The sequence below is a fragment of the Gobio gobio genome (genome assembly GCF_949357685.1).
Source record: "Gobio gobio genome assembly, chromosome: 22".
In the NCBI taxonomy this organism is placed as follows: domain Eukaryota; kingdom Metazoa; phylum Chordata; class Actinopteri; order Cypriniformes; family Gobionidae; genus Gobio; species Gobio gobio.
The window spans coordinates 18,384,218-18,412,052 of record NC_137118.1 but is presented as its reverse complement, the minus strand read 5'-3'; the positions used below and the strand labels follow the sequence as shown (position 1 = coordinate 18,412,052).

At 37.3% G+C, this 27,835-nt stretch overlaps 1 protein-coding gene across 1 annotated transcript in view; it reads right to left on the bottom strand.

Moving 5' to 3' along the window:
• itga1 (integrin, alpha 1) overlaps positions 1-27,835 on the bottom strand; it is a 60,149-nt gene that overhangs the window by 27,368 nt on the left and 4,946 nt on the right. The window contains exons 2-4 of the mRNA XM_079803865.1: positions 13,627-13,747; positions 9,008-9,120; positions 2,249-2,340 (exon numbers count right to left, since the gene is read on the bottom strand). Of these exons, the coding sequence (XP_079659991.1) occupies positions 2,249-2,340; positions 9,008-9,120; positions 13,627-13,747 (326 nt within the window). The remainder of the gene's footprint in view (positions 1-2,248; positions 2,341-9,007; positions 9,121-13,626; positions 13,748-27,835) is intronic.

The following is a 27,835-nucleotide window of genomic DNA, read 5'->3' as shown; positions in this document are numbered from 1 at the left end:
ATCTGGAAGCTTTTCCAAGCAAGGAACGGGCCAAGTAGAGAGGTGACGGAAGCTTCTAATCACTTTTCCAGTGTTTATTGGAGGTTATATATATATATATATATATATATATATATATATATATATATATATATATATATATATATATATATATATATATATATATATATATATATATATATATATATATATATATATATATTCCTAAATTCAGTATCTCAGAAGATTAGAATATTGTGAAAAGGTTCAATATTGAAGATGCCTGGTGCCACACTCTAATCAGCTAATTAACTCAAAACACCTGCAAAGGCCTTTAAATGGTCTCTCAGTCTAGATCTGCAGGCTACACAATCATGGGGAAGACTGCTGACACGACAGTTGTCCAAAAGATGACCATTGACACCTTGCACAAGGAGGGCAAGACATTGCAAAAGCGGCTGGCTGTTCACAGAGCTCTGTGTCCAAGCACATTAATAGAGAGGCGAAGGTAAGGAAAGGATGTGGTAGAAAAAAGTGTACAAGCAATAGGGATAACCGCACCCTGGAGAGGATTGTGAAACAAAACCCATTCAAAAATGTGGGGGAGATTCACAAAGAGTGGACTGCAGCTGGAGTCAGTGCTTCAAGAACCACCACGCACAGACGTATGCAAGACATGGGTTTCAGCTGTCGCATTCCTTGTGTCAAGCCACTCTTGAACAACAGACAGTGTCAGAAGCGTCTCGTCTGGGCTAAAGACAAAAAGGTCTGGACTGCTGCTGAGTGGTCCAAAGTTATGTTCTCTGATGAAAGTAAATTTTGCATTTCCTTTGGAAATCAGGGTCCCAGAGTCTGGAGGAAGAGAGGAGAGGCACACAATCCACGTTGCTTGAGGTCCAATGTAAAGTTTCCAGTCAGTGATGGTTTGGGGTGCCATGTCATCTGCTGGTGTTGGTCCACTGTATTTTTTGAGGTCCAAGGTCAACGCAGCCGTATACCAGGAAGTTTTAAAGCACTTTGTGCTTCCTGCTGCTGACCAACTTTATGGAGATGCAGATTTCATTTTCCAACAGGACTTGGCACCTGCACACAGTGCCAAAGCAACCAGTTCCTGGTTTAAGGACCATGGTATCCCTGTTCTTAATTGGCCAGCAAACTCGCCTGACCTTAACCCTATAGAAAATCTATGGGGTACTATTGTGAAGAGGAAGATGCGATATGCCAGACCCAACAATGCAGAAGAGCTGAAGGCCACTATCAGAGCAACCTGGGCTCTCATAACACCTGCGCAGTGCCACAGACTGACCGACTCCATGCCACACCGCATTGCTGCAGTAATTCAGGCAAAAGGAGCCCCAGCTAAGTATTGAGTGCTGTACATGCTCATACTTTTCATGTTCATACTTTTCAGTTGGCCAAGATTTCTAAAAATCCTTTCTTTGTATTGGTCTAAAGTAATATTCTAATTTTCTGAGATACTGATTTGGGATTTTCCTTAGTTGTCAGTTATAATAATCAAAATTAAAAGAAATAAACATTTGAAATATATCTGTCTTTGTGTAATGAATGAATATAATATACAAGTTTCACTTTTTGAATGGAATTAGTGAAATAAATCAACTTTTTGATGATATTCTAATGATATGACCAGCACCTGTATATACTTTCCCTTATACATATGATACAATCATGATGTTGAAAAAGTTCACAAAGTCCATGTCTATTTCTCAACTACTCTGAGACGTTCATACAGAGTTCTGTTATATACTTTGTCCAAAAATCTTAAAGGAACGCTCCCGGGATGTTTATCATAATTTGGACCCAATCCTAATGGGTTAAAAAAAGATCCTACTGGATAAAAGGAAATTCCTTTTCCATTGCTTTTATTCAGAATGTTAGTTTATCCAATCGGATTACATGAGATTCATAGAGGATTCCTTGGAGATTTCTGTAGACGATTCATTTAATCCCATTAGGTTTGAGTCCAAATTATACATTTCTTTAGGATTGTTTGACTACAGGAAAAGCAGTGTTTCGCGAACTGCAGTCAGATTGCTGACCATTTGTTTAGTCATAAAATAAAACCAAACACAGACATACTTCCAGCATGTCAATCGCTGTTCTATAATTATAAACATTAACTGGAAAAAAGAGTGTTTCCACAAAGCTTTTTTTTTATATATAATGATTTAAAAAGTCTGTGATCAGACAGTATTAATTAACAGCGGCTAAAGTAACAGTGTAAGACACATCTGCAGATGTTCCCTACCAGAAACCCACTGCCGTCTGGGTTAACCACCAGCGTCGTCCCCATAGTCATGTTTTCCTTGACTTCATTTATGTTTGGAATTGTTGTGTTTTCTGTAAGAAAAATAGACAAATATCCACTCAGTGTAAATCCTATGAAAAGAAAAACTCCACTGCATTTTCCCATAGGCAGATCGGATGCTTTTGTCCGTCTATTTGCCTTTTGAAAAAACATTGCTGGGGTCCTTTGTATGGGGCTTTAATGGGGGGAAAGCACATTCTTACAGAGTTTTTGTCCTTTTCTGATTAACAAACACATGTGAAAAAAATGTACAGTAAGAAACCCGGTTTGTCATGAAAAAAAAAAAAAGACCTTACTGTCAACCCATAAAATCAACATTGTCCATATTTAAGATTAAAAAAAGTGAAATGACTGAGGGCAGAGATTCAAGTGCTATCTGTTCTGACATCAGTGTTCCTCTTGGAAGTGTCTCACATTAAGGTAGATCCCTGAAGAAAGACGACATGCAACATTGAGTTATCTGGTGAAAGATTATGTAATAATGTGTAGTTTAGAAATGTTTTTTGGATCACTTCCTGTCTAGGCCTCCTCTGAGAGTCAGACATTCAGGCAGAGGTTAGCATTCAAACACACAAACAGAACTAGCACTTCAGGCTAATGAGTCTGAAACATTATATCATTGATCAAAATGTGCAGTGATGCAAAACATATTCTTAAAATAATCCAAATGGATCATATAGATATATTTTTAATGTATAATCTAGGTATTTGGCCACATTACCACAGCAACAGAATACAGTTGTCCGTTTTGTATTTGAGTCCTTAATACGCTTCCGTTCACACACAGTTCGATATTTACAGAAGTGACAACAGTATTCTATAACCGGACTCACAACCACATTCTCAGGTGTTTTTGTGTCTTGTGTCACTTGAAGCGCTTGAACAGATAACTAAATTCTCTGCTCTCCACCCAGATATAAAAGCTGCTGTCAGTTAAAGTCCTCCTGTAGTCAATCATTTTATTCCTAACTCATATTTGATCACCAAAATGACAAACTTTTTTTCCATTAAAACAAATGTCTTTGTGCCTTAAAATAGCTTGAATGTAACTGTACACCCTTGCTTCATTTAGTATGCACGGATTCATGAATATGCAAATTATCTCCACCCCCCCCTCACTCGTACAGGCTCAGAAATAGTCGGCCAACTTACTGAGGTAAACGCTGCACAATGGCACTGAGTTTTTGAGCCTGTCTTTGGTTCACTGCAGTTTTAAAGAGAAAATACTCAACAATGGTGTTGACTTCTGAATTTGCACATGGTTTTAAAAACACCACATAGACATATAAACAACATTAAAAACGTAATTTTCACCACAGGGGGACTTTAATGAAGATTTAACGGATGAACTCTGGCTCGATTGGACTCTTGTCGTAGTGACGTAACCATATTTGATATTGCTTTGGTCAATGTAGCTATGCTTACTAGCAAGGGAATACGTGCTTGACTCCCATTGCTCATTTATACAGATCGTATTTGAGACATTACTGTAAGTTGCTGTTTGAACAGGACATTTCGAGACTCACGCCTGTAAATAAATCCGGTTGTCAACCCCAAAAACTGACAGTGTAAACAACCACATTTATCTTTCGATTCTTTTGATGTTTTTTTTTAATAATTGTTTGTTTGTTTTTTCATAATTGAATATCGTGTTTTACTCAGAACTATGTCACATTACTGAGGTAAAATGGGTCGTCTCATTTACTAATTTTGGTTTCGACTTTAGTTAACGGTCCAATTGTCACTATTAACTAACTATTAAGTACAACTTTTTCCTCAATAAACTCCTAATTACTGCTTATTAATAGTAAGGTAGTTGTTAAGTTTAGATACTGGGTAGGATTAAAGGATGTAGAATTTGGTCATGCAGAATAAGGCATTAATGTGTGCTTTATAAGTACTAATAAACAGACAATATCCTAATAATATGCATACTAATAAGCAGTGTTGGGGAAAGTTACTTTGAAAAGTAATGCATTACAATATTGCGTTACTCCCTTAAAAAGAAACTAATTGAGTTACTTAGTTACTTTTTAAGAAAAGTAATGCGTTACTTTTTCTCACCTGGGCTGGGCTTGTTTTGTTTTTGTTTATAACAAAGTTATATTTTTGTGCAACGGTAAAGACCTCTTCATACCAAAATTGAAATAATAAGCTCTGCTGTGCTGTCATTCTGGATAATGGTAGAATAGGATGCAGGAGAAAAAAGTTTTACCAATAAAAACAAAAAATCTAGTAATTTTCATCATCAAAGGTCAGCAGCAAGACATTGGTAAATTAAATATAAAGGTAGATTATGCATAAAAATAGTTGTTTTATTTAACATTTAATTATTGGAGGTTTGCATAGTACTCTGCTTTTGCATTTGACTGATTTTACTCATTTTGAGGAGGACAGAATCTTGTACAAGTGAGATAAATAAATGCTCACATTTAGTCTGGAACTACAATAATGTTCACACAACACCTCTGCACTTACTCTCAACATGGGGGCAGGAGAGCTGTCAGTCAAATTAATGTGAAAAAGTAACTCAGATATTTTGTTGTAAATTTGAAAAGTAATGCGTTACTTTACTAGTTACTTGGAAAAAGTAATATTATTACGTAACTCAAGTTACTTGTAATGCGTTACCCCCAACACTGCTAATAAGCAACTAGTTAATTGTGAGAATTGGACCCTTAACTAAAGTGTTACTGAATTTTGTTCAGGTCCTCTGTACTAGTTCTTTTCACTTGTATTGAATTGTATCATTGCTCATTTGTACGAAGATTTAGATAAAAGCATCTGCTAAATAAATGTAATGTAATTGACCCATGAGTTAAGATCAAAGTCTCTCTGGCCAGTACCAGGGTGAACTCTTCTTTTCCTCTTCTTCAATTCTCAAGAATAACATCTCTAGAAAGGGGAAACTGTACACAGATGTACGGTTTTCTCAGTGGATCTGTTACAGGCTACAATCAGATGGTGTTAAGTGTCAAGTCATTTGAACTTTCTCAATGTTGTTTAAAGGCTTCTTGAATTAAATGATCATACTAGTTAATCAATTAGAAAGATGGGACTACCCTTGCTTTCCTCAAAGTAACTAAATATGTGGAATGCACTTATGAATATGGTGACTGGTAATAAGGACAAAAGCAACTTGTATCTAAACTGTCAACATAAGATTTCATTTGCCCATTGTACTTTTGTAATGTGTCGTACATTGCTGTTCCAAAGTTTGGGGTTGGGTTAGTAAGATTTTTAAAAGTTTTTGTCTTTTATGTCAGGCGCTGCGTAATATCTTTATGCCTGCTGCACCCATGGTACTGCAGCAAAGTTTCTTGATAATTATGCAGGAATGAGAGTATAGTTCCTAGACATATCGGTCTAGAAAATCGCAACCCATACTGAAATGTAATATATGTCCCTATATCCGAGTAGTGATGTCATATATGTTTTATATAAGGCAATACATTATTAGCACATATATACATCCTATACGATATATGAAGATATAGGTTTATACCATGTATGAAATACCCATAGAAGAATTATTTTATATATTATTATTTTATTATTTTATATGGTACTGTATGTTAATGCCATATATATAAAGAATATATGGAATGTATGCAAGTTTATTTAAACAACATATATGCAAACATTCAGTATGCTTATATCAGTCCTTCCAGAAAAATGCGGCTTTTTTTTGTGATTGTTGCGGGCAAAAATCCTTGATTATGCAGCACGTTTTCTTAAAAAATGCAATGAAAAATGCGGGATATTTATGCAATTTTATGCGATAAAATTGCGGGAACTTGCAAAAACTGCGGTTTGATGAGAAAGAGAAAAGCACTACATCACAGAAAGTGCTGGAATATTTAAGTTCTCATCTTGTTTTATTGAAGACCTTAATAATGGCTCAAATTTACAAAACATTTAGTCAATCAAGTTCTGTAGCTTTACAAAAGGAATATGCTACAACTTCTGAAAAAATTAATAAATAACTTCCTGTTTTACAGATGTCGCTATACAAAACAGACATTTGAGTGCTTCCAATGCACAAAGTGCAATCTCTTAAAGGGTTAAGGCCCGGGTATACTTCGGCCATCCGCGTTCGTGCACCGCCCGCATGACGTAATTTTCGTCACTCGGAGGGCTCGCGGCCGGCCGCACACCCCGTCCGCGCGCAGCCCAAATTTTGTGACCGCGCGGACGGTCCGCGTGCAACAGCGCATGCGCCAGCAGTACAGAAGAGTCCACTAGGTGGCAATAAACACAGTATTGAGCACAGTGTTCAGCCGTCGAAGAAGAGTGTGCAAAGACCGGTTTAAAAACAACACGCTTGGAAAAAAAAGAGAGAATTTTTGATTCTTCAGTGTTTCTTCCAAACTATGTTGCAATGGTGGATGCACTACAGTTCTTCTCCGATCATGCCCAGCGAATGTCCCGTTGATGACAGGACTCAGTGCTGCCCTCCGATGTCTGGTGGAGCATAGACACTTTTTTACTGCGCATGTGTCGAACGCGATCCTCCGCGCGCATCCGTTGTGTAGTATACTTTGAAAGACGCGCGGACAGGGCTGCGCGCGTGACGCGTACGGGCGCGGTAAGTGAAGTATACCCGGGCCTTTAGTTCACCTAAAAATGAAAATTCTGTCATTAATGACTTCCCTTTATGTTGTTGGACACAAATTAAGATATTTTAGTTGAATTCCGATGGCTCAGAAAGGCCTCCATTGGCACAATGTACACTCTCAAGACCCATAAAAGGTAGCCTACTAAAGACGTCGTTACAAAGTCCATCTCACTACAGTGGTTCTACAATAACTTTATGAAGCGACGATAATAGTTATTGTGTGCAAAAAAAACTAAATAACGACTTATATAGTGATGACTGATTTCAAAACACAGCATCATGATGCTATGAATCAGCGAGTCGATTCATGATTCGGATCGCGTGTCAAACTGCTGAAATACGTGACTTTGGCGATCCAACCCGCTGAATCGACTCATTGATTCATAACGCTTCAAACCGCTGAATCAACTCATTGATTCATAACGCTTCAAACCGCTGAATCGACTCATTGATTCATAACGCTTCAAAGCTTCATGATGCTGTGTTTTGAAATCAGTCAGCACACAGGGAAACTGCTTTGCTCTTTTGCTGTTATTTTTGTTGGCCAATGGGAGTTTGTGCTTCATCATGGTTTCACCGGTATCTATGGTTTCTCCACGGGGTTTGAAGCTTTTCGATGACGTTCGCGTCACCATTCGCGTTTTCGATGACGTCCGCGGGCAGTCTACACTGTCAAATTGTTTTTAATTTAGTTTAAAATTGGATCACATGAGTAACTGCAAAATATGGTTGACGGCAAATGTTCACGTTATGAACATGTATTTTACATATAAATTTTATCAGGGTTCTGTTACTTGGATAAGGTTTTATTCTTGGTTTGGATTAACATATTTTCAAAATAATTGGAGTGCTTCTTTAAAGGTCCTGTTTTTCCTGTTTTTTTGAAGCTTTGATTGTGTTTACAGTGTGCAATATAACATGTGTTCATGTTTCGTGTGTAAAAAAACACAGTATTTTTCACACAATTTACTTATCTGTATACCGCTGTTTTCACTGTCCTAAAAACGGCTTGAAAGATTTCCCTGTTCTATGAAGTCCCTCCTTCGGAAATACGTAACGAGTTCTGATTGTGCCAGCGGTTCCCGTGTTGTAATTCGACAGCAGCTTAGCGCACGTTGCCCGGAAAGGTCACGCCTCTTACCATAACGGGGAGATGCATGTGCTCAAAGTACAGCGTCCTTGGCCAAAGAAAGGTGATTTGACTCCGGGATGAAAATAACAGCGTCTCGACGACATGGCGACAAACACACTACAAACGCAACACTTCGGAGCAACAAGACCACGCCTCCTCTTTTGCGTATTCTTGTGGGCGGAGGTTAGTCAACAAACTGTTCTACTGACGTCATTAAAGCAGGATGTACAGGGATGTAGTCCAAACCGGCCGTTCGCTGTAGGCTTTGAAAAGGAACTTCTGTTAAATAAAATATCTCGCTTGGCATTGAACTTTGAGCTTTATAATTTTACAGGTGTTATTTATGCTCTAACAGCAACATTACACACTGACTAAAGTTTGAAAAATGGGATCACGAAGAACAGGACCTTTAATAGAAAGCAATTGTAAAAAAATGGTCGTTTGTACTGTTGATGAAAAGTAAAATGAGTCAATATCACATGATAAAATAGACTAAATTTAAAGGATTGATGTAATGATGAATGATGCGTAGTAAGACCAAGAACATGCATTACGAAAATAAACAGTGTTTCATGTTGACCTATAGAAATGCACTGAGGTAGTACCATTTTTCCCTCCCTGGAAGTGTTATTTTGGAAATTGAAGAACCTCCTTTTCAAATCACCCTGTACCAAAGTGCCATGTTGGTGCATGGCGTAGCCTACTTCTCCTCTGAAATCCACTGGTACCCTTGAGTCATACAGCAAGGTTTAAGATGGTCAAAGTACTAATTTAGAGACTAGGACAACTTCAGGGCAACTGAGGTAATGTCTGTCACCCCTTCCTGTAACAGGTTCTGGTATAACCACAGTAAACACAGTGAATTCAGACAGAGGGTACACAGCAAGGAACAAAAATAGTCCATGGAAAACATGATGGCACTAACGCCTACAGGAAGGACACCTCTCACCTGACAAACGGAATTTTTCACATCCAGTGTTTTTCTTTTTTCCCACGGGGCACCTGTAGACGTCTCCGGTCCGGTTAGCCGGCTGTCCGCTAAGAGGAGAACCAATCAGAACCCTTCAGAAAAAAGTAGGAAGAAGAGAATGGGGTCATTAATCCCTGACCACAAAAAAACCTTTGGGATTTGTGAGAAAGTGGAAGCCCGCTGAGCCAAAGTGCAGTTGATTGATTCGCCAGTTTTCCAGTGGGAAAGAAAAGCATAACATAAATATGCACATGCTTATTTTTAAATATTACAGTCAAATGGAACATATGTGAAATGTCAGTACGATGGGGAGCAAAGAGTTTCTTTTTTCGTCGCAATAACAGTAAGAGAGTTTGACTATGATATTGACGGATATGTGATGTTTTACCCTTGAACCCCACTGTGATTTATGTGCTTTACCGTGAGATAACGTAAGGCTGTTTAGGTTTCATTATGCTCTGTGGTACATCTGAGTGCACTTAGCTGAATAAAGAACATTCGCTGTGTTCCTCAGATATTTGACGACAGTGCTAAAAGTAGACATCCTTGTGTAAGCATGTAAACAACTCAAGTCATTAACATTCCTGTGCACAAATGGGCCTTGACACAGCAGTGGATACAACACAATCTTCCCTGGTTACAACAGGCACCAGTCACCTTCTAGTCTACAAACAATATATTTTAGGAATATTGCACCAAAAATGTAAATTTTGTCATTTTTTAGGGGCCAAGCACCGAAGGTGCGAAGGCACCTATTGAAACCGTTCCCGTTCCTATTATTATTATTATTCATCTTCTTCTTCTTCCGCCACAAAATATATGGCAGCCCATAGAACCGTATGGTAAAAAGTTGTGAAATTTGGCACACTAATAGAGAACAGTCTGAAATGTCACCATAGCAAATTTGGAGTCTCTAACTCAATCCCTCTAGCGCCACCATCAGTCCAAAATTGGAATCATGTTTATGCTAATAACTTTTGAACCATAAGGGCTAGAAACAACATTTTCTTTTTCCCTCTGATTCCTTGGCTCCGTCCTATTTTTCTGTCATAATAATTTTCCCGCCATTTTTAATTATCCAAAAAACCTACTTTTGCAAACTCGTCCTAGACGGTTCATCCAATTTGCACGAAAATTTAACCAGATCATCTTCAGACCATACTGACAAAAATCTTCTTGCAAATCAAGTTGATTCGTCAAATCATTTTCAGTAAACGCGCAAACAAATTTTACGTAACGCTTGCAAAAACACACTTAAGGCAATATCTCTGCAACGCTTTATCGTATTCCAACCAATCTTGGTACATGTCATCGCAAGCATGACCTGAGGTAACATGCAGCGTTTCGGCGCAGCACCACCTACTGGTCCGGAGATACAAAAAATGGCTATTTTTGCTTATAACTTCTTAACCGTTTGTCCAAAAATCATAAAAGTGGTCTCGTTAGATTCAGGGCGGCATGCAGAGTTCTCGTGCCAATTTTACCATATCGGCCATTTTGGCTGTCGGCCATTTTGAATTATATGCTAAAATGCTGTATTTTATGAACACATAAACGGATTGTTACGAAACTCGGTATGGGTCATCAGCTCGATGCCCTGAATGAGCCCAAGAAGTTTCGAAACAGCGCCACCTAGTGGAGAATTTTTTTTTCAAATGCTTATAACTTTGGGTGAGCTTGATTTATTTTCACGGGAATACATTTTTTTGTTTCCTGAATCCTCGCTGAGTCCAACGATACCAGACTTGCCAGGTTTCGGCGTATGATTTGTGCAGCGTTGTAATTTAGCGGTTTAAAAACATTAGCTGAACCAGCGTCAGAAGTTCGAAAACATAGGTCGACAGCTATACGCTAATACCCAAATGTAAAAATATTGATAGTGGTGTAAAATCCAATCAAAGTCAGGTGTCAGTCCTATTTCATGTGTTCTTTCATATAAATGTATTAAACTCCAAAACGAAACAAGATATTTTCACCAAAATTGACAGACATGTATGGTCTCACTCCGAGGACACATAAAAAAATGGTAGGATTGTGCCTCTTGGTGGAGCTATAATAGAACAAAACATGAAATTCCCATTGACTACAATGCAGTATTATGATATAAAATGCTATGTTTTACAAATGAATTGTTGTATCATTACGAAACTTGGTATGTGCCATCAGCACCATGCCTTTAAGGTACTTAAAAGGTTTCAAAACAGCACCGCCATGTGGTCCATACTTATAATTAAATGGCCTCTTTTGGCTATATCTCTGCAATGACATATTGACACTATATTGACACCCTGCTTTGATATATTGACACCAATCTTTGCATGTGTCATTGTTCCCTTATTCTGGCCACACCACATCAATTTCGTAACCGTGCCACCTATTGGTTGAAAGTGATAAATCATTAAATCATTATTATTGACTGTATTTATCATTTTACAGCTATTTTGCCTAAAATCACTTTAATAGGTCTTTGATTGCTCATTGCTGCAGTTGATCTGACATTGCCAGCCATTTTGGCATGTCTTGTCTTCTTCTTTGCGCTTGGCCCGATAATGGCTGCTTGCAGCTATATTTTAATAATGTTATCATGTTATTCCAAATATATGGATGCTTGTTGCCACCATGGAATACATATGAAAAAGGTAATTGTGACATTTTATCTCACAATTCTGCCTTTTTTTCCAGAATTGTGAGAGATAAACTTGCTATTTCAAGTTATAAAGTCAGAATTGTGAGATATATGATATATGCGAGAACCTGGTGGTTTGCGTCACAAAACACAAAAGGAGAAATTTTGCATAATGTCCTGGCTGCTCTATTTCCATACAATGAAAGTGAAAGGGGACGGAGACTGTCAAGTAAAAAAAAAAAAAAAAAAAAAGGCAACATGGCACCAAAAAGATTACCCTCACGACTATTCCAAGTCTTCTGAAGTCATACGACAGCTTTGTGTGAGAAAGATATTTTCAAGCTTTCCATTGAATCAATTAAATTGATTGTATAATATGTTCAAATTGAGTCTGTTAAATCATGTAACGACCCTGAACATACCATTGGCAAGGTTTACATCTCAGTCAAAGCCACCTGTTAGAGGTTTACGTAAAGCTGTCTTGGGTTTTTCACACCAGCTGAGGTGTTTCTCTGGAGGTAGAAGGTTAACCTTTACAAGCAGTGCTGAAACGTGCTGCTGGACCAATTTTTAAGAGACTACAGATGTCTGAATTCACTGAGTGGAACTGTTTCCTACAGTAGGGAATCATTTCCATTTATTTATATGCGTAATGGAGTTAGCAGGCCTGAGTGCATTAGCTTGATGTCTTTATTAGAAAAAAAAGACAAGAGCCGTTACAAAAGCAGACTACATCAGTGGCGCTTATAGACAATTCTAGCATTATTATGGAATTGTTCAGTACATAGATTTAAAATGAAATTCTGCATTTGCCAGCGTCATAGTGTTTTGTTTTTGTTGAGTATGCACAATGGTAAACAGAAGCAAGAAATCATAATTCAGTATGTAAATAAAAGACATACAAGGATATCATTGCTCTCAGTAAGATTTTGAATGGTGAACATTCTAACTGCTTACATCAAGGGGAGATTTGCAAACTTTCAAGTTCTTAAAAATATATAACATTTATATAATTTCCAAAATAAATAGCAAACCTAACACTGTCGGTGCGTTCAAACTCGCATACTATCCGTCCTAAATAGTATTCGAAAATAGGATTAGTATGTCCCACATCGAAATGAGTATTCAAAAGATACCCGGATGGTCTACTATTTTAAAATCCTACTTTTAAAAATTCGAAGTGCAGATCTCTAACGGTTAATATTGCCCACAACTCATTGCGAGTTGGACGAGGATTCGGTTAGAACTCCAAACATGACAGATGTGCGAGTCCGACGGTTAAGAAGGTTTAGATAAAGGGGTTTGAGTGAATGATTATTAGAATCTTACCTGATGAAAAGATATTTATTCAGTGTTATCCACTTTATATTTAATCTGCAACAGCATTGAGAACTAAAGATACGTTTGGCCATTAAACGTCATCATATTAAAATTGCAAACACATGAGGAGAGTCTCCGCATGAAATCCGCATTTTAACTGTGACAAGGTGATTGACAGGGCAGTTTAAATGGTGCCAGGATACACATAACTAAGCGACAGAGCTGTCCGTAAAAGATGACGAAGTAGTATGTCCCAAAGCTTGCCTACTTTTCTGCTACACACTCAAATGTATGTACTTTTTCTTCACAAAAAGAGAACATACTTTTAGGACGTAGTATAAGTAGACAAATTGGGACGCAGCATGAGTCTACACCAAATGCGAGCGGCACGACAAAAGACAATGGAACCCATTATAATCAGTGATGTTGTCTACACTGGATGCGGTACAACGCGGAACGACAAATCCCTGACAGTAAACTGATGCCTTGTTCTATATATCCTTCTCATAGGAAGGACAAATGGATTTGCAACAGTCGCTTTGTCGTGTCCAGAGTAGACAACTTCTAGCTGCTGCGGCGCAATGCGAAGCATCAACGGTCGTGTCCAGTGTAGACACAGTGTAAGCATTTATACAACTAATATGTAGCTTACCACTTTCCCTCACTGTTCTCGAATTGTTGGACAGTGTATCCGAACAAGTCCTCCACTGGTCCACTGAATGACATCTTGTTCTTCTCGTCCACATTGAAACATGACAACCATGGCAGCAGAACTATAAAGAAAAGATACAATCAACATACAAGACAACATATAACCAGAGCTGCTGACCTTTGCAATTCAGAGGCCCGTTTCAAAGAAAAAGTTGGAGGCTCTCCATCATTCATTCACACAATTTGTTAAAAATGCGTAACTTAAATTAGTAACGAAACATCACTGTGTTGAGACGCGCAATGGCTCGGATTTGTTTGGAACTATTTTTATTGTCGAAAAGCTGCAGTGCAAAAACAGACAATGTTCTAAGACTAAAATGAAAGTCGCCAAACATTAACTTCTTGTTTATTAAACTGTTGTATCAATATGCCATCACATTTGCAATCATGATGATATTTGCGAAAACAGCACTCTATGGCCGGTTATAAATATTAATAGCAAGAGCTCATACAAGGACATTTTTAAATCATATATCTTGAATTTTAGGGGCATTTTCACTCACTTTGACTGCATTTTTGCCCCTAGCCCCTGTTTATTTCCATGGGCAGGGCTCTTTTTCTAGTGCAAGCGGAAGTCTTTTCTGTTGTGAGACCCGTTTCAAGTAAAACGGGTGAAACATATCAAAGGCCGTTACTGCATATAATGATAGATACAGTAATGTATCTAACTTTATCTTCTACACAAGACGAGTTTGTCCATTTAAAGTAGTATTTCCAATGAGCAGATAAAGGCCATAATAATGATAATATTTATTTGATAACTAACGTAATCTCTGTTTGTAAGTCTGACTCCAATCGCTAATTTGTTCCATTGCCAAAAACAAGATGAATGGAACACAACAATTACTGAGTTAATGCAATTATTCAGCTGTTTATTAATTGTTAAATATTTATAATGAATAATAATTTACGTCAGTAAATAAACAAAAACTTTCCATTTCCCTTTTTTTGTTTTGAGAGAGAGAGAGAGAAAATGGTCCCAGTTGTGCATGCCCAGTTGTGTGGGAATGAAAAATGTGAATTCTACAGGGAGCAATACACGCACAGTAGGCAGAGGAATTTCACAGAGCACTGTGGAGCAACCGTCCTGACCTCTTGGACAATGTCCTCTTCACGAAGACCACCAAAAAATGTCTTTTAGTACTGTATATAAAAGGAGAACTAAATATAGTGTTTAAATGCTTCATTGTGCCAAGGCCACAGAGAGCCTTTTCACATGTTGTGTGCAACGGAATTCCTGTCATGATTTATTCAATTCCTAGATTTGGAAGGGAATTGTGAAGATTAACAAATCACTGTGGTGTTGAGCGGGTTCCTGGATCTGGGTGAGAACACGAAGAGACAGAGAGACAGAAAGCCAGTTGTACTCCCTAATGTCTGTTGTTGATAACAGTCATGTTTTGAGCTAATGAATGTTGAATAATATGGCGTTGGCAATTTGGGCTCACTGCTGATGTCATGGCTCAGTGAGGGAACAGAGAGGCAGTGTATGACTGTGGGCACACCTCATATGAATGTCCACTCAACAGTAATTAAGATTTCCAGCAATGCCTCCAAACCCGGTTTCCACTGAGTCTTAATTCTGAGGGGGATGTGCATGATGGGTAACCATCTGAAAAACCAGACCAAAGACCATTTATACACACACCCATATGATGAGCAAGACACAACCAGAGAGTTTTGGAAAAGCAAGCAGAATAAAAATAAAAATGTAGAGATGAAGAAGAGCTGTAGATGAAAAAACATGTTCATTTGAGACGTGCTGACCCTTTTGTTGGCCTGAGGAACTGTGGCTTTGTTTTTAGTGAGATTTGCAAGTAAGATAAACAGAATTAATTTCCTCTGCAATCTAGACCTAATGTGTTTTGTAAAAGTTGAACATAAACATGAAGATGCTTAAGAATATGAAGGTGAAGAAGAAGACTAACACAAAGCTGATGAACATGAAGAAGCTGAAGAAGACAAAGCTGATAACAAAAAATTAAGAAGAAAAGGAAGTCTTAAAAGAAGCTGTTGAAGCTCAAGAAGGCCAAGAAGAATCTGAAGAAAAAGTCACTGAAGACAAAGATGAAGAATCTGAAGAAGATAAAGAAGAAGAACATGTGCACATTAATCAATGTGTTTGTAAAAAGAACAAAGAGGAAGAAGGAAAAGAAGAAGCTGAAGTAGATGAAGCATGAAAACGATGAACAAGGAGAAGAAGAAGAAGATGATGATTCTAAAGAAGAAGCTGTAAAATCCTCAAAGCAGAAGCTGAGGAAAATCAACGAACATGAAGACAAAGAATAATAAGAGGAAAAAGTTGAATGAAGAACAACAAGAAGAAGAAGGAAAAGAAGAAGCTGAAGTACATGAAGCATGAAAACGATGAACAAGAAGAAGAAGAACAAGAAGAAGAAGAAGAAGAAGAGATGTGCCAACACATGGGCCTTTCTCATCCTGAGGGGCAGCTGCTTTGTTTTGGGTCGGATTTGCAAGTTAGATAAACAGAACGAATTTCCTCTGCAATCTACTGACTTTGTAAACAAAGACATGGAGAGCCAAAGGCAACCGGACAGCTGGTTTCCTCCTCGACTACGTCTACCTCCTCACTGACAAACATACCATCCTCTAAACGGACTCCGCTCTTAATGAAGTAGGTGTCTGTAATGTGTAACGGGAGGAAAAGGCAAGACTTCCTGCTGAGGTTTAATGCAGGACACGCTTTCAGCACACAGTGAGCTAGTGCTTTGCAAACATGCTACAAATCATACACACACAGCGCTTACGCAAACACAATGACACACACAACTCTGAAACCTTGGGAATACACCCTTGAAAACACCCTTGCATTAGATTTCTGTCATTTTCACTGGATTCATGATAATGGTGAATGGAAAAGATTCATGCATTCTCTCAATAGACTAGATGGATTTCAACCCGCTACAGTATAGAGAAAATACTAAGTCAATTAGGTGATTCAAGATGGCCACCAGCCAAAGAGGCCCTTTGCATTGATCACAAATGGAAAAGAGATGCCCAGACGCATGGATCATGGCTCTACAATATTACAGTAATTTACAGTCAGGCGTCTTGAGAGAGAGAAAGGTCTGCAGAGTTACAAAACACAATATCATTGCAAAAGGTGCTATTCTCTGCATCGGTGCGCACTGTTTCCGAACTCCGTGAAACACTTCCATTGCAGTCTTGAGTTTTCTTCCGGGAAACTGACACTTTTCCTTATTTAAAAAATTCCTGCCCAAGCCATATGCAAAAATAAAGGGATGAGGCCTGGTTAAGTTTAGTGTTGAAACTCGCGGTTATGGTAAGAGCCATTTCCAAAACACGCTCGACGCGGTTGACCAATCACAGCCCTCTGGCCAAGCCAACCAATCAAAGCACAGAAGGAGGGGCTTCATACAGACAGGAACTGAACAGTGTTACTGACAGACTGGGAAGAGATGTAAAATATGTGAAAAATAGGGTGTTTTTTGAACATTCACACATTAAAATCTGTTACAGTAGAGGCCAAGAACAAAATCAAGACTTTGTAAAAGGGCATAACATGGCATCCTTGAAAAAATGGCAGAATTCCTCCTAATCACAGACTGAATATTACAAGAATATGAACTGAATAGTAAACATCTCAATAACTGGCACAATATCAATTCCAATTAATTTTGGTATTTACATTTTACTTATAAGAAGTTCTTTAAGCTAATTCTGTAAATTATACAAGACGTTTTTTCAGACTGATTCAAACTGGTAACTACAGTTTTTATTAAACTATTTACAAATCTCTTACATTTTGATTCATACAAAAATGTAATTTTTTTAGAAAAAAGGTCCATCACTAAAACCTTTAATGGAGCAAAATAATATTGTACAAAACCACCAATTTGCCAAAAAAAAGTAACAAATTTCCATGAGAGTGTGTTGAAAGAACTGGCTCATTCATAATTTGTTTTGTAACTGTACTAGTCATGCTGTATGTTTTTGATTCAGTGAAAGAGTCATTTGTTGTGTCTCAAACTACACTTGTTGCACTGTATATGTTTGATTCCTTAAAAATAACTTGCTAAGAAGAGTCATTTGTTTGTGAATCGGCTGCATTGTGTGTTTTTGCATGCAGCTTGTAAGGACAACTCAACAGAAACACGTTCCCTGCCATTATTTTGTAGTACAGTCTTTTTAGTATTTCTATTCAATACTAAAAGAAACTCCTCAGTTTATGGTTTTTTTGTATTGTCTTGAAAAGTCTCACATGTATCAAAAGCACTTCCTGCAATTCACAATTGAGCATCTGCTAAATGTTTCAAATGTATAACATGTGGTTTGCATGTTCACTTTTTATGTAACAGGACATCCTTTACAGATACATGTAGGGCTAAAGTGTGGGTGTGGGGGGAGATGGGGGGGGGGGGATTGTAGCCTAAATGGACGAAAACTATATGCAGACAATACTGAAGAATTATAGGCATGTTTTGATCTTTCTATTTGTTCCAAAGGTTTCAGAAAGCATGCATGACCTTTCATGCTTTCATTTCTGAAAACTTTGCCAAACTATAATAACTACCATAGCTGGATAAAACTTCACAATGACATCATAGTGACATCATTGAAATATTAACATCACGCCCAAATGTTTATGGTGCAATCCTTGGTATCCGTGGAGATGTAACAAGAAAACTGGGAACACATTTTGGATATACTGTACAAGCTCTTTAAAGTGGTAAAGCTCCAAGCTAATATTGCTGACAAGGTCAAAGTAAATGAAATGATGCTGTCTTCCCCCTTCAGGTTTGATCATATGTCGTATGTTAGTGCCAAAATGTGATTAATTGTATAAAACTGTAAGATTTAGTCCTCCAATGCCGGCAATGTGTTGGATTTATCTGTGCTAAGACTTTTAAATCAGCCCATTTGGCAGCAGGAGAGCTGCGTGATGAGAAACGAGGCCTGGTCGAAGCCTTGTCTGGCTCACACATGTTCTTTTATGACAAAGCAGATCTCAAAATAATCAAGTAAATGTGTCCTCATGCACACTCTCTCCTTGTCGCTTTCTTTCCTGGCCAAAAGGACTGATATATCTAAATGAATTTGAGTACTGACATGCACAAAATGTAGGAAACACTTCCTTGGGTTATTAAGTGCACAAAAATGACAAGATAGAATAAAATGACATGACTATTTAAATTGTAAGCAGTATGTGTTATAGTATGTACTACCAAAATTTAAATCCAGCCAATACAAAATGTGCTAATTAATTAAATGGGGTTTCCAAATGTGTGTTTGCGAACCCTGGTGAAGAATTTAAGACATGAAAATTAGTATTGTAAAAATTAAAATTATTATCAGGCCTATAATATTCATTTTTTATATTTAAAATAACAGTAATATATTTTTTTCTTCATTTTTATAGAGTTAAAACAATAATATAATAATAATAGTAACTAGATGAGTAAAGTTTGTGAACAAACTTTGATGTTGGCTTGAGAAAGCCTAGCCTGAAAGTTTAAGTCATTGTAAAAGCTTGAAGTGTGAAAAGCAGTTATAGAAATGTATATTTGAAGTAAGTTTTAAAGTTTAAAGGTTTTAAGTCTCTCAGACACATTTTTTTCCATGCGGTTGCTATGTGGTTGCTGGGGTACTCTGGCTAGTTGCTAGGGTTTTACAATGTGGTTTTGAGGGTATTCTGGGTGGTTCGAGGGCAATTTTAACCAAAGCAGTCGCTGGAGGTGACGTGTTTTGTAAATTGTTTGTGCTTACAGGCTGTTTCGCAGAGCAAGCTCTTTAAATTTTTTTTTATTACATTCAATAGATACATCAATTACATTAATGTGTTACTATGATTGTGAAACACATGATTGTGTTTTTTGTTTTTGTTTTTAAAAAAAAATGTTGCACAATGTAAAGCATAGCCTACATAGATACATATACTATCTTTGTTATTTTCACATTGTTTGAAGGACAACATTGGGTAAAATGTAGCCTGGATACCAGCCGAACTTAGCCCCGTTCACAACATTTGAGCTCGGAAAGTTCGGTCTGGACTTGATCTGTTGTGGAGCAACTATGCACAAACCAGAGCTGTCCGGACCAATCAAATTGTCAGGGCTAGCTTGATACGATGATGGACAGATGATCAACGTAATCATGCACGTCAGCAAAGAGCGCTTGGGTTGAATTTGTTCGAATCCTAAACGGAGAACTTGTTCGTATAAGCATTCACCTTTACTATTTCTAAAAATGATGATCGTGCTGGTAAGTACTCTGTGTATCCTTAAATTATTTTTTACATCACCGGCAAAGATCGTTTACACTAATCTTCTTCTTCTACTTCTTCCAGCGTGCATGCAGTTGAGTTCTGTTGACAACTATGCGTCGGTCCATTGCTCTGATTGGTTGTAGGTCTATCCAATTGAGTGCAAAGGCATTTTCTTTCCTGGTTCGCTTGAAAAATGCCTCATAATCACAGCCCAATGGAGCAGTATCAGACTCATATTCTGACTAGAATTGAGTATGACGACGTCAGGCTAGGTAAAATGTGGAAAGACATAAAATATATAAAATAACACCCTACACCCAATTCACTAAAGTTTTATTCAACTGCAACCATTCCCACAAATCTAGTGCTGAAAGCAATTCAAAAAAGGAGGTGCGTTCGCTTCGAAAATAATATTTAATTAATTTTAAATTAAGTAATTTTATTTGACCACATGTAGCGCCTTGCTAAGTTGTATTGCAGGTGATTAGTAAATAAGCCTGAGATGCCGCATGTGGCAGAACTCTTTAGAGAATTCACCACACAGCCCTAATATCCTGTTCTTGAATAGTCTGCCTTCAGATGTGTCCTCTGGGGGACCAGCGTTTTATTGGCCATGAAAAAGTACGCCTACAGAATGACATAATGCTCCCTGCTGATTACAGAAGCTTTTATTCCAGTTTCCTCCGCACTAGGAGGGAGAGAGACCCCTGATCATGTTCTGTCAAACGCCCACCTTGTACAAACACTCACACACAAACACACCCAGACACTCCCCAAAAATTGTGGTTCCCACACAGTTTTCTAAGAGTCCAGCCACACAGTGCACAGATGGGCCAGGAACCCAGGCTTGCTCAAACATCACACACAAATTTTTTGAGACTAAAAATACACCAAGCGGGGCAAAGCGGGTCACTTCCTGCATCTCAACCAAAAAAAAATAACGGCCAGAGAATCACTATCACATACAGTAAGGAAACAATTGAGGATGAACTATTGATGTTATGACATCCCATATATATATATTATAACATATGTAAGCAATAAGGTATACAGCACTTGTCTTGAGTACCTTATTGCTTTTATAAAATCTTTGCCACACAATACAAATATTAAAGGTGCACTGTGTAAATTTAAGTGGCATCTAGCGGTGAGGTTTGCGAATTTCAACTGCCCACCGCTCACCCCTCCCTTTTGAAGCACATAGAGAAGCTACGGTGGCAAAGACAAAGATAAAAGACAAAGATATCGTTGTCTGAGACAGGAGAGAGTGGCTAGCGCTCTGTTGAGCAGTTTGTCCATTTAGGGCTACTGTAGAAACCTGGCGGCGCAAAATGGTGACTTCATGTAAGGGGACCTGCGGTGTATGACGATAGAAATGGCTCATTCTAAGATAATGAAATAAAAGCTCTTTATACATCACTGAAAACATAGTTATGTATATTATATTGCATTTCTGTCAATAGATCCTCATAAATGTTACACACTGCACCTTTAAAGCCAACAATCAATGCAATTTCCATGAAGTAAAATCACTAAAAGCCATCCTTCCACTAGAAAAAATTGTCCCTGACCGTGAATAGCAACAGAAGTTACATTATTACGCCATTAGATGGCGGCAAAGAATGTCTTTATGAGTGAGTCACTCAGTAGAAGACTTTTATATTGAAAGGACTGAAACTTGTTGTGAACACGGAACAAGACGCAACTGACAAATGCTTTAACTAGCGCTGTCAGGCACGGGAAAACCCCTTAACTGTTAGATATACATAGATATCGCAGCGGACATTGAAACTGATTATTTATTTTGAACATAGGACTGACCTCATGAAAAATGCTGTTTCTAAAGGCAGGTAATCTCACACAATACTCTAATACCGTAAGCTTCAATGATATCATTGAGAACAAACATATGTTTATGTTGCTAAGAGTGGTTGCTAAAGGTGTTGTGTAGTGATACACAGAACCGTTGGGTGAAGCAGTCATAGCAGTGTTTTATCGTGAATAAAACACAGCTATTGACCAATCAGAATCAAGGACTGGAATAGAAGTATATAAAAGGAAAAAAATCTGTGTCGGATTATCTAGGACATTGACATATTCAGATTCTGTGATCCCCTCCAATCAGAAAGCAAAATTAGCGATAAAATAGATGTTCTAGCAATTATTACAAATTAGGTAAAATAAATAGTGCTTCCCTCCTTCTAAAGGGAAAAGGTTAAGCTGTCTATCTGCAGCATGAGAATAAAACGAAACATCCCCTGTGGCTAATCACAGAATGTCACATGTGCTATAGTGCGGCTCTGGAAACAGTTAGCCTGTTCTGCCTGTCCCGCTGGAGGGGAGTTTGATTCTCTGCAGCAGACGTTATCCAGCTCACTTCCTGGAGCTGTTGCTGAATGCCAACATTCCCTGAGACTGCCGTTTTACATGCTGCTGAAATTAACAGTCCTACATCATGTACATGGACTGACTTATGTCTCTCAGCTGGAGTGGCCGTTTAAATGAAAGCTTGCCTAGTTGTCCCGGATGGTACTTGATTCATGCGAGTTTGGGGATGAAGTCTTTGCAGAGGGCAAAGTTCAAGCTAAATATTATGGTGAGATGGGAAAAAGGCTGCAGTATTTTATAGACTGCAACAAATGCAAATATTGGGGACACAAGCACATTTCAGATATCATTCTACATATACAGTAGCAAAAACCATTGATATGGCAAGATAAATGATGATGTTTCTATTTAGTGTGCCTAAGAGGCTTGATAAAACAAGAGCTCTGTGTTGTCGTACAGCAGTCTGGAAGAGAGATGTTATTTGTTGTTGCTCTTAAGTGTAGATAATCATATTAGGGGCTTTCTTGCCTTTTCTTCTCATGTACCCTGTGAAGTTCAATCACATGACAAATAAAAAAGGCTCATGAAGACGAACATTGTTTAGCTATCTCTTGCACTGTCCTCTATATTTTATTTTAGTAACATATCTTTATATAAAGAAAGAAAAAAAATATATACATATAAATCGATAACGTTGTCACATTATTAAAAGGGGAAGTACATGTGACAATAAGTGATTAGGGAATAAGTAGCTAGATTCAGTCTGTTTTCAGCAGTTCAATAAAAAAGAAGTTAATATTGAGTTACTTACATTTTAGACTCACAATTGAGCGTTACTTTGTCTGCCAACAAAAAACAGTTCCAAAAATTCAGCAAAAATGTGCAACACCGTAGCAAATGAATTCAGAATGAATCAGTGGGTTTAAATGGTGTTGTCAAAAGTGAAAAGTGTACTGAACGTTTCCCTCTAGCATTTTGAATGCTGTTGAACAGATTCCTAAACACCTCTGATTGGCCATTCAGAAGCTCAACATATATGTCTCTGATTGGCCATTGCGTTCACACACTCAACATATATGATGGTGATGGCGACAATGATCTAAGATACAAAAACATGTTGTAAATACAAATAGACATCTTTGATGCTCTTCACCGAGCGCTTACAGAGATACACACAGGAGGATTTGAAAGGAGGTGTCTATCAGCGGATCTGTTTATCAACAGATATATTAGGGAAAGACGTCTGCTCTCAAACACTCCCGTGTGCAGGGGCGATTCTAGGATTTTCATTTTAGGGGGGCTCAGCCCCCAGTGAGGAAAAAAAAATTGGTAAGACTTTAGTTTAGGGTCCAATTCTCACTATTAACTAGTAACTTATTAGTATGCATATTAAGATAATGGCTGTTTATTATTTTGTTTCGAGGGCTGAAGCCCCCCTAAAAAGGGCCTTGTGACGCCCATGCCTGTGTATATCTGTGTAAGCGCTCGGTGAAGAGCGTTCATCATTGTAGTCAATAACAGACGTATATGTTGAGCGATGGCCAATCAGAGGTGTTTAAGAATCCGTTCAACAGCGCTCAAAATGCTAGAGGGAAATGCTGGTATTGTCACCTTTTTAAAATTTGAGTACTTTTGACAACACTACTTTTTAAATAACTGGTTGAATGAATGATTAAATGACTATTTCATAAAAACAGTCACTTGTTTCCTTCCTAAATGAATCTGGAGTTTTAAACAAATCAGTTGAATGAATGTTTCAATGACTCATTCTTAAAAACAGAGCCTGCGTCCAAAATCGCATACCTTTTGAGTAGGTATTTCTTTTGAGTAATTAGTAAAAGTAATTCCTTCACAACCATTAAAAAACATATTCTATATAGTATAAATGTGTAGTATGTAGTATGAATGTTATAATTGTCATCTGACCTATTGAGTTGCTTCATTGCCATTCACAATACCTCTCCCGCTTCATAGGATAGTAAAATGTCTATCATGCGCAGAATTTCTCCAGAAGTAATAGGTAATTTACTTTTCAGCTACTTTTTTATGAATTCTATTCATTACTGTTTTTTTGTTGTTGTACGGAATGTATGCACATTCGGATGCAGCCAACTACTTGTTTCATTCCTGAGTTTTTAACAAATCGGTTGAATGAATGATTCAATGACTCATTCATAGTAACTTGTTCCCACCTACTGCCACCTCCAGAAAGAGATGCTGAAAAATACCACACACTATATCAGCTAAATAATGTCTTGATACTCCTATACTATGATGTTCACGGTGTCCCAGCCAGCTCATTAACAGTGACACATGAGTGAAATAGAACCTGTATAGAATCTGTTTGCTCTCATTATTTTTGTGCTGTGAGGTTTATGGCCTTTGAGAGAGAGGTCACCAGGTCGTGCCACTGGGGTCATGTTTTTTATATGCTTCAAAATGTTTTCCTGGTTATGTTGAACATTTTATGGGAGAACAGGGGTTTACCCTGTAACGTTTCATTACTACAGTGCTCGTTTTGAGGAATGCTGCTTTAAAAAGAACAGGCGCTTTTGCTTTTCGGCTGACATCACAAATCCCTCTGACTTTTCACCCTCTTACCCTCTAACTGCCTGGCTCATTCCTGGTATGTAACACCCAAACAGTTGTGTCTGATGTGCATCTGTGCTACTGTAGTTGACCTTTTTTGAGTCAGAAATCCTGGCCGGAGACAAGATGCTAATTCAGAATAAATGTGATTGCACATTTGACATATAAACTGTGTCACAATAGATGGTTGAATATTTAGGAAATATAATTTACAGTATTTTGTTTCTAAAATGTTTTTTTTTTTTTACAGTTATCATCACGTAAATGTAAGATTCAGGAAGTTGACGTCCATGCACATACAAACTGATAGTTGCAAAGCTACTTTTACTTAGATTAAGCTTATTTTACCCAAACTGTATTTTAAAGAATTGTTTAAAATTTGATAGTCTTCTATTTACTAGCACAATCACTATCATTTATGTAGATTACTGTATTATTATGTTTCAAGGCTTAACATATTTTGTGGCTGCTCTGTAAAATCTCATTTACTGTAGTCAGAGGCCATAGTCATATTATTTTGTATTAAATCTGACAGCGTGTAAGGAGTGTTCAGTACATCTACGAAAGCTTTAGGATATTTTTGAAGGCAAAGATAGATAAGATAACTTTTGAACTGTCATTTTTTTTTAGGTTTGCACATTTTTGTTTTTGTGTTATAGTTTTGAGAGTCTATAGATTTCAGTAAAATGTGTCTAAGCAATTGAGTAAAAAACTGTAAAATACATTAATTTTGCACTAGCAGAAAGCAGAACAGAACATTGAAATCTGCTGCAGGGTTTAGCGTTATAGTTCTTACAAAAGAAGTGCAAAGATCTCAGCAGATCTGAATGCTAAAACGAACAATGATAGTCTTCCGGTCTCAGTCAGAAGTGTTACTTCCTGTCAGCAGTGTGCGGTGGTGTTTTAAAATGAAGAGGCAAAGTCCTCAAAATCACATTTTATATATTTATAAACATAATTTCCGCTGGGTTCATGATAATGGTGAAAGATTCATCCATTCTCTCAATAGACTTGATTGATTTCAACCCACTACAGTGTAGAGAAAATACTAAGTCATACTAAGTATATATATAATAATATATAAATAATGTTCTATTTATGCCAGGTATTAATTTCATCAAGTTAGTGTTTTACGCATTTTACATTATTCCAAAATAATAACTAAAGGCAGTAGCAATTTAAACAATACATATTATTTGTAAACTAATATTCAGCTTTTCTTTTTAATAATCAACTTATTTTGAGCGGTCATCAAGCTTGTACACACTGCTCACAGACACCAAGATGTACCTTTAAATTCCCCAAGCTGTTTGCCCACTAAAACCACCACAGTCATCATGTTTTCAGGCCATTTCAAGTTTGATTAGTGGCTGAGTTGTTTACTTACTTTTTAATTTGTCTTTCCATTAACTCTATTATTATCTTCAATCAGGCCGATCCGTGAATGCGCATGAAAACAAACCACAAATCAATCATATCCAACTATAACCCATCATATCCAATCATAGGATTGGCTCCTCGCACGTGACTTTTCCCCATTAATTTTAATTACCCCCTACAAAACTCACCACATGCATTAGGGGCTCTGTTTTAAGTCACATTTTGTAATATTTGCGTTGTTTTACTTTTGTTATATTGATTATTTTCTCATACATTTTTTTTTTTTTTTGAGGAGACACTGCCTGCCGTGCTTCCTCGGCAGCAACGCCCCCTGCTTCCTGTGTATCATTTTTGAAGTCAAAGTAAGTGTATGAGACCAAAGTTGTGGGTCTAATTTATTTATTTATTTTTTAAATAAGTGACTCATAAAAAAAGTCCTAAAGCCAGATGCACTACTCATAACAAAAGTTAAATTCTTGTCCACCATTGTCATCACTTTACTAAGGGTGTCATGTTGTCATGACAATTTAACGACATAAGGGTTAATAAATTATGACCAAATTTTTATTTCTGTCATGACAACTTGGCATGGATCTGCTATAGATCTGCTACACTGCTGTGGGTCGGCTACACTGCTTGCTACTGCCAATACATATAAACACGCTGCTGTGAGTAAGTAAGACATGCTGCTGCTATACAAAATAGCATAGATGAATTACCCGTAGCGTATCTAAACAGGTGGAGCTGGGGAATAAAGTGTAGAGTAGGGCTGCACGATTATGACAAAAATCATAATTGTCGATTATTCCCTTGAAATTGTAATTGCGATTATTAAATACGATTATCATAATTTGAAAAAAAAAAATTTTTAATAGCTTTATACCATTGTTTGGAGCAACTACATGCCATATATTATATAAAATATAAAAAAATAAAAACAAGCTGAAAAGACTCTTCCTGAAAAACTATACATTGGTTTGGTTTCTTCTTAAAATAAAAAAAAAACATTAAAAAAGAGTAAAACTTAGTTATAGGAACTAGGCATCAGGGTGGTTCCCCGAGAACGAAATGTTCGGGTCATTTTGCTGGTTGCATTCACACCGCCAGAAGGAACTCTGAAGTGACGTAAACCTCGCTTGTTGTTTTGACTTATTTTTTGACTTACGATCCGATCCCAAAACGATTCTTAACATAGGCCTACATTTTTGGTGACTAATTATCCTGCTGTGCAAATACATGAACTATACATTTTAACCATAATTGGAGCTAATATGTTTTTTGTTTATAGTTAGAATATCTGTTTGACAGTATTGCCATATTAAAATGATTATGAATATTTCTTTCACTACTTTTATTTTATTAACAAAGTTATATTCAAGATTAACAAGCTCTAATGAAACATAGCAAGCCATACAATTGCAAAGAACATCAAGAATAATCAGTTCTCAATTTACAACTAAGTGTGACAATTTTTCAGTTTCTTTAGAACATTTCAACAAAAAATGTCTTTAAAGCAAAATAAAAAAGTTTACTTTGGTTAGAGCCACAAAAAAAACTTTAAAACATAGGCTAATGCAAAAAAACAACTTTAGCGCTCGATGAGAAG